The sequence below is a fragment of the Scomber japonicus genome, chromosome 7 (assembly GCF_027409825.1).
Source record: "Scomber japonicus isolate fScoJap1 chromosome 7, fScoJap1.pri, whole genome shotgun sequence".
Lineage (NCBI taxonomy): Eukaryota > Metazoa > Chordata > Actinopteri > Scombriformes > Scombridae > Scomber > Scomber japonicus.
In genome coordinates, this window is record NC_070584.1 from 19154657 (window position 1) to 19167603 (window position 12947).

Sequence of the window (12947 nt, forward strand, 5' to 3'; positions counted from 1 at the left end):
GATATAGCACAATACTTATGTCTCACACAATATACAAATGTTTAAAAATGTATAATGTAATGTCCAACTTATTCTCAGTGATGTCACAATTTTTAGCATATAGGCACTGTGGTTTGTTTTTCAGGTCAGGAATTGTACACATCTGTCACAACCGCCCTTTTGTTTTTCACAATGAGCTGCTCTGTATTATTCATGTCACTCTGACAATGTCACCGGTCATCATGGCTCTAGTGCACAGTTCACAGCATGTGTTTACTTTAAATCAGTCACAAGGTGTATTGCAACCAGTTTCCCTAATCAAAACCCATGCTGGTATATAATGGACAAATCTGAAATGTTTGCTTCCAGTCACTCTCACCATGTGGGGGCTCCTTCTCTGCTGCCTTCTGGGCATCTCTAGTAAGTTTTTACTGATTCATCCATATTATTTTAATACATTTATCAGAATCAACACTTCTAATCTTTTCATTTCAGTTTAAGATGATGTGCAAATTACTTAATAATGTTTCTGGAGCATTGTAAATGTATTTCACTGTTCAATAAGACACTTTTTAATATGGGTATTTAAAAATGTAATCAATTGTGAATAATAGGTAAAATATAATTTATGTATGACAAAGAGCGACTTTCAGAGGTTAGGGATTATTTATAGAGTATGGTGATGGGTCATTAATGAAATCGACCTGTTTGTGTTGTTTGTGTATTTATGAGGACATTTGTTTCCTTTTTTGGATAAAAGTTTAGCTTGTAATATATTGTAATCCCTTAGATCGATGAACCATAAATAACTTAACTGACTTAGAATTGGCGTGCTTAACTCATAGTCTTTGGAGAGTAAAGGGTGCCTATCACTTCTTTAATCATTTATCTTACTGTTACTGTTACAATATATTATAAGATATATTTGGTAAATCCATATTTTTGCTGGTACAATCACATGCACCATATTGAGTAGATCTTATTCATTTTCTGACCATTTGTCTCTTGAGGATGGTTGTTTGTATTTATGTGCATGCATTTGTAGAATAGTTTTATAGAGCTGCAGCACATGACGAGGTCACTGTGGCTTTTTTGCTGGTGTACATTATAAAAGAAGTTTTGTTTTATTCTTATTTTTTCAGCATGTCAAAGTTTCCATTATGGTGAGTCTTTTTATCTTGATCAAAAATGCAAACTCACTTTTAAAAAATGTTTTCTATGAAGAAAGACTTCAAATGACATTTCTATTTGTTACAACACATTGCAGATCTCAGACTGAATCCTAAGAAAACCTATGAGTACAAATATGAGGGAACGGTTAACTTTGGACTCGGCATGCCAAACCTCGCTGAGTCTGGGGTGAAAATGACATGCAAGGTCAAGATTGATGGTGTGTCTGCACAGACCTTCATTCTTCATGTAAGAGTAACAGTAAAGGATAACAAAAACTTTACTGACAATATGTTCATTTTTATGTCTGGTTCACAAAGTGCTTCATTTGTAATCTATTATTTATTAACGTCCTTATTTAATAACATATCAGAAATAATTTCCAAGTCAGTTTAAAAAACAGCTGGTGAAAAGTTGTATTGGATTTGAAGCCTCTAATCTCTAATGTATACTGCTAAACTTTTGAGATTCTTTATGAACTTGATGATTGCAGACTGTGTAACATTGTGTCCATCTGTGTCCATCTACACACAAACATCCACCTAACAGGGCCTTTTTTGTCATATTACAACAATAAGCAGTTGCTACATACAAACAGTCTTGAAACATTGCAAATACAGTAGAGTAAACACAAACAATCAAATGAAATATCACAAACAAACATCAGTCTCTGTCCACTTCGGTTAGCTTACATATTTCACCTGTGTTTCATCTGAGATTTAAGTAGAGAACGAGTGAGTTTTCTCTACAGGCACATGAGCAAAAAACTCATTTCATTCTGTGGATCAAAGGTTTCAGATCTGGCCTTCGAGGAGTTCAACGGTTTTCCAGGGAAAAATGGCTTTAATGCTTCCCCAAAGCTCTCACAGCGCATTGCTGCCCAGCTAGTCAAACCTTTTATGTTTGACTACGCCAGTGGACACGTTGGTGACATCCATGCCTCTGCTGAGGTTTCTGACACTGTTGTCAACATCGTGAGAGGAATACTGGACTTCTTCCAAGTAACAGTCAAGACCACACAGAGAATCTATGAGCTGGAGGAGGTGAGCGTTAAGTCCCCAATGACAACAAACTGCTCTGTTCTGCCATCGCCATTCATTCTATCCAGCATTACTGAGCATATAATAATGTTACAATGTTCTATTTTGTTGCAGGTTGGCATCCATGGCAAGTGCCAGAGTAACTATGCTACAGAGGAAAATGTGAAAACAAATGACATGACCATCACTCAAGTTGTTGATGTTACTAACTGCAGGGAGAAAGCAGCAATCTACAGGGGAATGGCTACTGCTGTGCTCGACAAAGAATCCAAACAGGTCTGTTTATGTCACTGAAGATGCATCTGATTCCACAATTATAAATTAAGAAGACCAGAATGGGTTATATTTTTACTTGTGTCTTCCAATCCAGAGAGGGGAATCTGTCATTTCAACTGTGAGATATGTTTACACAGTCAAATCAACAGCAGAAGGAGGTCTCATTACCAGAGCTCATGGCCTGGAGCGACAGCACTTCAGTACCTTCAATGTGAAGGGTGGCAGTTTCAAGATGCAAGCAATGTAAGACAGAAAAATATCTGCACATTACGCCTGCGTGGTGTCTGTCTGCTATACAAATTGACTGCATTAAATAACTTCTCCTGCAGGAAGGAATTGGTGCTGCTCAGTGTGAGTGACGCAGACAGAGCTGTCATGTTCGGGCCAATGGAAAGTAAGGGCAACCTCATTTTCAAGTTTGTGAATGCAGGAGCTAATGTCCCCATTATGATGCAGAACCTGGAAGACCCCATACCAAAGGTAATGATACATGCGTTACCAATGCAAAAAAGGTTTCCAGAAAAATGGAGGAAGATGGAAATAAGCACAAAGCTGTATTCTCTGTTTCTCTTTACAGGCTATTGAGTTGGTCAAGCATCTGGCTCAAGCTAATAGTTACCAAATTGACAGTGCAACAACTGAAGATACTATAAAGCTGTATCAGCTCCTGAGAGTGATACCTTATGAAGGATTAGAAACCATGTGGAAGCAGTTTGCTGGAAATGAAGAGCACAGGTTGAGTAGTAATCATATTGTGAGGGGTGTAGCTACTGAATCGATTTTGTCCAGTTGAATAATAAATTATTAAGTTCTCATTGATTCAATTCTTCACCATACCAAGAATATAACATTAGATTTAGATATCCTAATTATAAGACATTTTAGAAGCTCATTTTTTGATGTTTCTCTAACAGAATCAAAGGTGGTTGCTCTGTGAGGCTGTAAATAGTCATGCTTTGAGCTTACCATGAGTTTACCATGTTCACCATCTTACTTTAGCTTGTTAGCACTAGATCAAATAGCAGCTGAGACTCATGGGAATGTCATTAGTTTTGCAGGTATTTGGTCATAAATCAACGAATACAACACATTAACATTTTGTGTCAATAACTGTCATATAAAAGAATTTCACTCAATGCCGCTAACTTCAATCTCATGCTGGCACTAGAGAAAAGTCAGACTCTGGGGATTCCCATAGTCATTAGGATTCATCATCTGAGAGGCATCAGTTTCTAAAACAGTTAGTTGCCAATACATCCTAACAACTGCTGAATTATTTCAATCTGGACTGACTGCTGAACAACTAATACTGCCACCCATAAAAGCATTTTTATCTGCTAGCATGGCTACAAATGGGACATTAGCAGCCTTACAATGTTTTTTGGTGGCCTTGAAATGGAATATGTTTAAATGCAATTTAATTTCTCAGTTAAGAAAATGCAGTGAATGCAATACAGTGCAGGGGTAGTGGATGTATGTACAAGTTTTACCTAAAATATGATCTTTCACCAACCAATATTATTCAGAAGAAGTACAATCATTCAGCACCAAGAACACTGTAGTGAGGGTTTAAAGTAAGTAACTGAAGAGTATTTTCTTCATTTAGTTCAGGGATGGATTCAGTCTGGCATGTTACCATTGATGAATGATTTATTATCATGTGAGGTATGATGACAGACAGGTGATGGCTGAAAGACTGCTTTCCTTGTTCATTAATATTAAGCCAGTGACACCTTGTAACTAATATTGTACAAATGCAATTAAAAGTGGCATGTGACTGCTAAATTTCCTCTCTTTTTCCCCCCACATCAGACGATGGTTTTTGGACATGATTGTTGAGGTCACTGATGCCAGAATCCTGAAATTCCTGGAAATGAGGTTCCAGGCTGCAGATGTCTCTGCAAGTGAAGCGCTGGAGACTTTTGTGCTGTCTATTAACCACCTCCAGCCTATTCCAGAGCTGGTTGAAATGGCTAAAGTAAGTTCACGAAAAAGAAGGAATTGTCCCATGCACACTAAAGCCTTTGTCCAGATCATGTCAAAATGTCTTTGTCTCTCTTTCCCAGATGTTCCTGAATATGCCCTTTACTAAATCCAGTATCTACCTGTGGAATACTGTGGTACTTTCATATGGCTCTCTGGTGTACAAGCATTGTGCCTATTATACACCATGTCCAGTAACTGCTGTTCAGGTATTCAAACTAATAAAATAATTACTTCTCTTCATTACATAAGTAATTCCAAAGAGAAACAACATCAGTAACCATACACACATATGTTATGTGGTAAGAGCTTAACTGTGTGAACCAACACTGACTTTCTTCTCTTGGCTGGAGAGTGATTTCTCTTAAAAAATCTAAAAGTAAAATTGTAATAATATTGAGTAAAAGTTGACTGTATATTTGTTCAACATCTGTATTTAGCCGCTGTTGGACATGGCAATGAACGGTCTGAAGAATGGGAACGAGGCAGACATGGTTCTTGCTCTGAAAGCACTGGGGAATGCAGGTCATCCAGGCAGCATTAAAACCATCATGCGCTTCCTCCCTGGAGTAGCTGCCACCCCTGTGAATCTGTCACCTGGTGTACTGAGTGCTGCTGTGCAGTCTATGAGACTCCTCGCTGCCAGAGACCCTCACAGTGTAAGTTCGCCTTTGTGTAAGGACTTTTTACATACTTAGATATCACAGCTATATGCTAGGTATTTATATAAAACATGTTTATGGTAATTGTATGCCTCCATTTTTTTAATGACGAAAATTCTGAGAAACTATGTATTTACACAAAGCAGTGTAAGATCAGAAATGGTGAAAAGCATTTCTTCATTGGAATAGGTAAGAATACTTTTAAACAATCATAACACATAATCTTTGCATAACAGCTGCTTTTCAAAGTTCACTGTCGTTCAGGAAATAATAGACTGTGCTAGAATAGAACAAAAATTACCTCAGCAGCGGGTGGTTTTTACATTTCAGCGATGGTCACTGGTTCCTCGACGCCTTACAATGATGTTACTTCTGCTTTCAGGTCCAAGACATCACCATGAGTCTGTTCCTGAAGAAGGACCTTCCCACTGAGATACGCATGTTGGCCTTTATGACCCTGTTTAATGCTAAGCCTTCAATGGCTCTGGTGTCCACAGTGACGACACATCTGCAAGAGGAAAAAGACCTGCATGTTGTTAGTTTTGCATTCTCTTATTTGAGAAGCTTTGCTAGATCCAGTACACCAGACAATCACTTCCTGTGAGTATAATGAGGCAAAAACAATAAGCTGGTGAATAATGTTTAATATATTCACTAATATCTAGTTTTTAACAGCTCTTAATAACTTTCTTTATTGTGGTTTTAACAACAGCTCTACTGCCTGTAATGTAGCTGTTAAAATGCTGGCTCCTAAGTTTGGCCGTCTCAGCTATCACTACAGCAAAGGACTGCGCATGGACTGGTTTAATGGTATGTTCAGTGAATATAGGTGAACCAGTTCCCTGTTTTTTAATCTTCTATAACAATTTACTACTTTCCCAATGCAGATGATTTCCTAATTGGCACATCCACTGAAGTTTTCATGCTAAGAAGCGCTACAAACATCTTTCCAACTGAAATCATGATGAAAGGAAAGTTTTATTTCATTGGTAGAATTCTGCAGCTAATAGAGGTACAGTGTGATACATCACTATTTGAACTTTCATTGAAGGTAAATGCATCTTCTCAGTCATGAATAGTAATCGTCTTCTCCTTTCATGTTAAAGTTGGGAATCCATGCTGAAGGAATTAAGGAGCTGTTTGGCTCTGGCATCCCTGGATTTAAAGGGGATCTCAGTTACAATGACTTTCAAGCTATTTTCAATGTGGTGAGTGTAAAATTGAGACTTAAAGGAAAAATAGTCACAATTATACTGTGATGTGTCCAGAGCTTATTTGTCTGGGTGACTTGTATGCTGTGTCTTTTTCAGCTTAAAAACTGGCAAATTCTGCCCAATGATAAGCCTGTCCTTTCTGCCTTCATACGCGCCTCTGGACAAGAGTGGTTCCGTGCAAATCTCAACAAGGACTTCATTCAGAGCATCATCGGGGTGAAACAATAATTGCACAAAAACTTTACTATTAATGATCTATTTGTGTCAAAGCCAGTTCAGCTTTTAAAAAGGATCCTGTTGTTCACAAGGCCAATTACATGTTCTCTTGTTATCTTACTTGCAGGCTGTCAGTCCTTCTGCAGGGAAAGGAAGCCCTCTGTGGGATGCAATTGAGAATTTACAGAGGGGTATTTCATGGCATAAGACCAAACCCTTCTTGATCTTTGAGGTTCGCTACTTCCAGGCTACCACCCTGGGTCTCCCACTGGAGATCAGCAAATACTATGAAACAGTCAACGGGATCACTGTTAATGGTGAGGAGTCAAATTTGATGCCTGGAGCCTATGACTGCATGCAATTTAAATCAGTGATGAATTTTAAATTATTTGTTCAATTTGATCCTCCACTGAATGTGTGTGTGTGTGTGTGTGTGTGTGTGTGTGTGTGTGTGTGTGTGTGTGTGTGTGTGTGTGTGAATTTCAGCCAAAGCTGCAGTAAATCCACCAATAACAGATCGTCTTGGACAACTCTTGAATTCTGAAATTTCACTGGAGACTGATGGTTTTATTGGGTAATTATATTTAACACTGTTACAAATTTTAAAATATACACCTCATGATTCGATTAAAATACGATTCAGAAGGCTACAAATCGATTCTAAAACAATTATTAATGCATCTCAATACATCACAGCCTCATTTTCCTTTCTTAATGAGCAGCTAATTTTGATTTTGAATTGATACAAGAAGTCAGATAAATATTTTTCTTTTAGCATGTGTCAACATTCAACAAGCATGTTAAACATAAATGGCTTCGCATTAAAATAAGTAGACCAAAATAAGTCAATAGTGTAGAGCTAGTAGGGGTGAAACTCACCTGCCTGTATGAGAGTAACAAACAGCTATTTGTTATCATGTCTCCAGCAGTGCAGAGCCGTCTCTCTGCTGCACTGTTAGCTCCGGAACAGACATCACTGTCCAACACACTGAGCAGCTGTAGGGTTGTAGAGGTGAGACAGACTGAACACCAAGTTGTTTTCTTCACCTCAGAGTTTATGTTGTTTCATGCTGCAGTGTTTTGGTCAGCTGCTCTGTTAGCCGCTTCGCTAACGTTAGCATTAGCTTAGTGACGGCGTTGACAGTTCACAGTACACTTCACAATCATTCTCAAAGGTAATTATTTAGTTATCCAATCAAAAAATGCTACAGTCGCTACTCTTTTAGGATAAACTACAGATTAACTCCCGCGTGTGCACCCTATAAGACTGTCCCGCTGCTCCGCGGCCCTCACTGTTTGGTTCCGCCTTTGTCGTCCGTCAACATCAACTTATTAACTAATGTTAAAATAATTGATTCTTGACTTTTGTTGATCGAAGCAGAGCCACCCACGTCCGCATTGCGATGCATCGTATAATCGAAGTATATCTTCACCCCTAATTCCCGTATGTTTAGTAATTATTACACAAACCGATGTGTTTGGTGTTGCCTATCGCATCATTATAACGTTGCCATTTCAACTAAATGATACATTTCTGTCTTTAGTTTTACAAAGGATTTTTGGCTTTTCTATGGGATCAACACTGAGCTGTTCCAGTGCGGTTCTGAGTTTAAGAGCAAAATGCCCATTGCTATCCCATGGAAGTTTGTCGCCAAGATTAATGTCCGAGAAAAGAAATTTGAACTTGACTTCCCACCATGCCAAAAAGAGTTTGACCTCCTTTCACTCAGGTATGTTTGTGAGTGTGTAAAAATACAGATTCAAAAGTCATGGTTATATGTGTATTCTTTAAGTTTAATATATGCTATCACTGTGCAGCAAGTATGCCAAGTTTAAGAAATCTACCATTTCTTTTCAACCAACAGCTCCAATGTGTATGCAGTCTCTAGGAACATTGAAGAGCTATCTTTGGCTAAAATGACCCCAATTATTCCCAATGCTCTTGACTCCAATGATGAAGTTGTCCGCATGGGTCCCTCAGTTGTGAGGCCTGAGTCAGAAGAGGTACAATCAGCAGATCTACCTGCCCACTGTTGAAGTTCAACAAATGAAGATTTACTGAGCTCAAACCTGATCTTTGTTACTTTTGCACTCAAGCAGATCCAGACACCAAACACTTGGCATCCAAGAACCAAACTGTGCACTGAGAGTAACATTTATGGAGTAGGACTGTGTGTGGAATCTGAATTAAGGAGAGAGTATTACCATGAGGAATACCCCCTGTACTATTTCCTGGGATACACCAACGTGGCAATCAAAGTTGTCCCAGGTATACACAACAAGTCTATTACACCATACAATACTTTGCAATCCAAAACAACATCACAATATATGGGCAGCTCAAATTATCTAATGCTACGCAAAGTGGTTTTTGCTGAGAGTCATTACAGTATTACAGACAAGTCCTCTCATGCTGCTTCAGGAGGCATTTGTCAAGGAAATAACTGTCTTTCCTCTATGAATACTGCTGCTGCATTTTGCACTTTGACACGCAGTATATTTCTACATCACTGTAGCAAGGCAAGATGTCACTGGCAGTCAGCAAAAGCAAGATTTTCAAGGGTTGTAAAGTTACATTTTTAGTAATCACAATCCTATAAGTCTCCCAAAAAACATCTTTAGCCTTGAAATGACATTTGCATTGCTGTTGTACTGACATGTATTAGGTTGTTCATGTTATTGTGTCTACCCCTATACATTTGTTTTTTAAACCTTTTTGCTAACATAGATGTGCACTTTTATTAGCCCGGGCAATCAAAGCTGTTGACAAAATCCACTTTGAGATCAATGCCGGCCCGAGCAGACATCCAGCGGGTGTTGGCCAACTCCTTGAGACACTGAAGAGGCTTTCCAAGGTATTTGGCTACAATAGCAATGTCAGCACCTGTCAGCACCTGTTGTGGAATTTCATCCATTCAAATTTTCCTGTTTCGTAATTGTGTTTACAGGAAGCCATCCGGCACGTGCGTCTGTCTTCTGATTCATCATCAAGCGCCAGAGAATCTCATCACAGCCATCATGACAACACAATGGAAGTATGCTAAACATACTCCACCAAGAGTGACCCGAAATTAGTTTAGCTTATGACACCAGAAATGTATACTGTGTGACCTTATCATGGTTTTTGTTTAACTGTGCTAAGGATTCATGATGAACAAAATAATTTAAATAATTCAAATGATCTATGTTTAGACTGCAGCTACAGTACTTGTGTGGACAGTATATTGTACCATAGTAACACACATTTTGATACAAATGCTTGTTCCTTCATCTTAAATGGCTCCTACACTCCCAACTTTCACAGTCCACTATGCCCCAGTAGTTTCACATAATCACAAAAGCACTTTGACTAGAGTATTACTATGAATTCCACACCTGACATCATATAATCAATACTGTGCACATATTGAACATGAAGCACACAAACCCATTAGACTCTAATGGACTGCTTTCTATTTAATTCCGAAGGGCTTTTACTCAACACCTGAAGCTGTATTCAACATCAAAGCGCTTGTCATGAGTGGCAACCAGAAGCCTGAGGGTTATGATGCAGCCGTCTACTATACGCCCGAAGCAAACATTCAGAACGCCCAACTGATTGTGTCCCAGGTTGGAGAAGACACCAACTGGAAGATGTGCGTCGACACCATTGTGAATGGTCGTGCTGAGGCAAAGGTAGATATAAAATACACATGACGGGGATCCTTTTTATTAAGTTAAGTGTATAAAATATCAGAACTTAAAAGAATAACACTTTGCTATTTTATGTCTTTATTATTTTTACCAAAAAGAAAAATGATTTAAAAACACACAACATACAACAGACAAATTAACTGCCACACCAAAGTTTTCACATCTCTCAAGTATAATGTGTGCAGACTAAATCTACACATGGTTTTATGTCTGCTTGACATGTGGGTACATTCATGCTGATGAACACATAATTAGTGCTACGAAAATCTGTATGATCACTATTTTTAAATTAACAGCTGATCATATGATATTTTGAATGTGACATCCATATGCTCTATGGGGCTACAGCTTAAAGCCCTAACCCTTAGGATAGTGATTTGACCTACAGTTATTTGACCTATAGTAGTCAGGTGATGCGAAACACAACTGTGAATGAATGATAATATTGCTTCATCTCTGCTCGATGTGTATCCAAGTGCTGCTAACAAGTTTGAATGATCAACTTAAAATGTAATAATATGTCAGTGTATGCACAGCTTGTTTCCCCTTCTCCCAAGTTGGTACATCACTTATTGTTGAGTAAGCCTGAGGACTAAGATGATACTTACAATGCCTGAACCTTTTTTTTGTGAACCAATTTAAATATTGGTTCAAAACTATTAAATCTATAAGCTTGAATTAAAATGATATGAATCAAAGTCTAACTCAGAGAACGCAACTCCTGAGTTGACGTTAAACAGCCCACTCGCAACTGTTAATATTACAGAGTCGAGTTTCCAACCTTAGAAATTATCTTTAACAAAGTTTTATTCCATTTGGTTTTGGGATGTCATCAAACTAATCACACAATTGAAATTAATTAGGGAGCACTGATATGACCTGTCACCTGCAATATGTCATTTTAACCAACTAAAAGCAGTTTAAATGAGAGAAGCTGCTCCCTTAATTTTTTGCACAATGTTCTTTGCTAATGAGAAAGAAAGGGATGAGAGGAAATATGTGCATTTTGCCCTTTTTTAACAATCACACCCTTTCTTGTACAAGACACAGCTTTGCAACACTAGCAGGCTATAGTGACAAAAAACTGATACAGATCCATTAAAATATGCACATATCAGCCCCAATAATGCTCCTGATCTGCTTAGGACATCTCTAGCGCCAGGTTAAAAATGTTGATTTAGAGCCCTATAAATACAATTCACTGTCTACAAATACTCATCATCATACTAGAAGTCCCTTTAAGATACATATCAAAGCCACAACCAAGTCTATTTTTTTTATAAATATTCCCTTTATGATTGTTCTCGTGTTTGGTCTAGGCACACTTCAGATGGGGAGCTGAATGTCAGTCCTATGAAATGTCAATGAGAGCTGCGACCGTACATCTGCCCGGTTCTAAGCCAACACTCAAGGCCAAGGTACACTGGACTAGGATCCCAGACACCATGGCAGAGATGGGCAGAAGGTGAGCCTCAGTTGTAGAAAAAAAAGAAAGAGATTGTATCGAGGGAGATAAAAGATGATGAGATAAAGGAGGATGATCTGGAGAAGAAGGTGAAGGTTGACTTCCATTTACATTTTTAAGAGACATACTTTGTTTTACTGAGCATGGTAGAAACATTTTCTGTGTTTTTATAATGTATATATAATCTTATGTATTGTTAAAGGAGCTTTTTATCTTTCCCAGAACTGAAAGCTACATCCCAGGCATGGCTTTCCTTCTCGGTTTCTACCAGCAACATGAGAGAAATGCTAAGCAGGAGGTTTCTGCATCAGTTGTTGCTGCCTCAGCAGACAGTGTTGATTTGAAGATTAAATTCCCAGAGGTGTTGGAGGAAATATTAACTTCATTTTTATGCAAAACTTCTAAATCCTTACTGCATGTAACTAATGTTGACTGGTGTATTTACACAGATGTATCTTTTTTTTCTGTCTTCTCATTAGTATACAGTCTACCACCAGGCTATTCCAGTTCCCCTGCCACCTGTCAATTTTGAGGAATTTCAACATGACACCAGAAACACAACAGTAAAGAGCTTTGGACATGCATAAAAAACATGTGAGCTTCATAAACCAGTTTGATTAAGCTGAACTGAATGTTCAAACAAATTTTCTGTCTTTTTGAATGCTGTGTAATTGTGTGTGTGTGTGTGTGTGTGTGTGTGTGTGTGTGTGTCTGTGTGTGTGTGTGTGTGTGTGTGTGTGGCAGCTTGTTTTGACATATTTCTGTGCAAAGCAGAGGAGCAAAAACAAGCAAAGAACTATGCCATTTTTTCCTGCTTTCCAAAATATGTTCTATGTTGCAGAAAAACAACAAAGCTGGGCTTTGGGAACCACTGTGATAATGCTGCAACCAAAATCTCACCACCATGATGAAAGCGAGGACCATAAAAGATGTATCAGTAATCCCTCAGATGTCACCAGTTTGGAAATTACCATTAAAGGTCCTGATTTATTCATTTAAGAGCATGTTAATATTTGAACAACCTCCTTTGAAGTATAATACTTAATACTGTGTCAATTCATGCTTATATCCCAAAATATTGCATGTAAAACTCGGTTTACCAAAAACTGTTTGAGCAAGTTTTTGTATTGTTTTTTATTGGAATTCTGTCACTTCATCCAAACAATGTTGAAAATCCATATATCCTATGATCACCTATGATTAAACATTTAGAGCAAACTGTTGTTTTATTTGACTTCACAATAATGAA

General features: G+C 38.1%; 1 protein-coding gene across 1 annotated transcript; it reads left to right on the forward strand.

Moving 5' to 3' along the window:
• The first annotated feature begins 359 nt into the window (after positions 1-359).
• vtg3 (vitellogenin 3, phosvitinless) lies at positions 360-12285 on the forward strand. Its single transcript, XM_053321656.1, has 27 exons — positions 360-399; positions 1122-1142; positions 1247-1398; positions 1941-2192; positions 2304-2465; positions 2560-2708; positions 2795-2945; positions 3043-3200; positions 4278-4443; positions 4532-4657; positions 4889-5107; positions 5493-5710; positions 5823-5920; positions 5998-6122; positions 6217-6318; positions 6421-6540; positions 6668-6857; positions 7027-7114; positions 8085-8270; positions 8406-8544; positions 8641-8809; positions 9286-9395; positions 9489-9575; positions 10009-10215; positions 11553-11698; positions 11921-12059; positions 12178-12285. Exons 1-27 carry the CDS (start codon positions 360-362, stop codon positions 12283-12285), a joined length of 3828 nt encoding a protein of 1275 aa, XP_053177631.1.
• Positions 12286-12947: the final 662 nt, after the last annotated feature.

Coding starts and splice junctions, on each gene's coding strand:
- vtg3 (XM_053321656.1), top strand. CDS start 360: ATGTGGGGGCTCCTTCTCTGCTGCCTTCTGGGCATCTCTA. Junction 2,193..2,303: donor GAATCTATGAGCTGGAGGAG/GTGAGCGTTAAG, acceptor ATTTTGTTGCAG/GTTGGCATCCATGGCAAGTG. Junction 8,271..8,405: donor TTTGACCTCCTTTCACTCAG/GTATGTTTGTGA, acceptor TTCAACCAACAG/CTCCAATGTGTATGCAGTCT.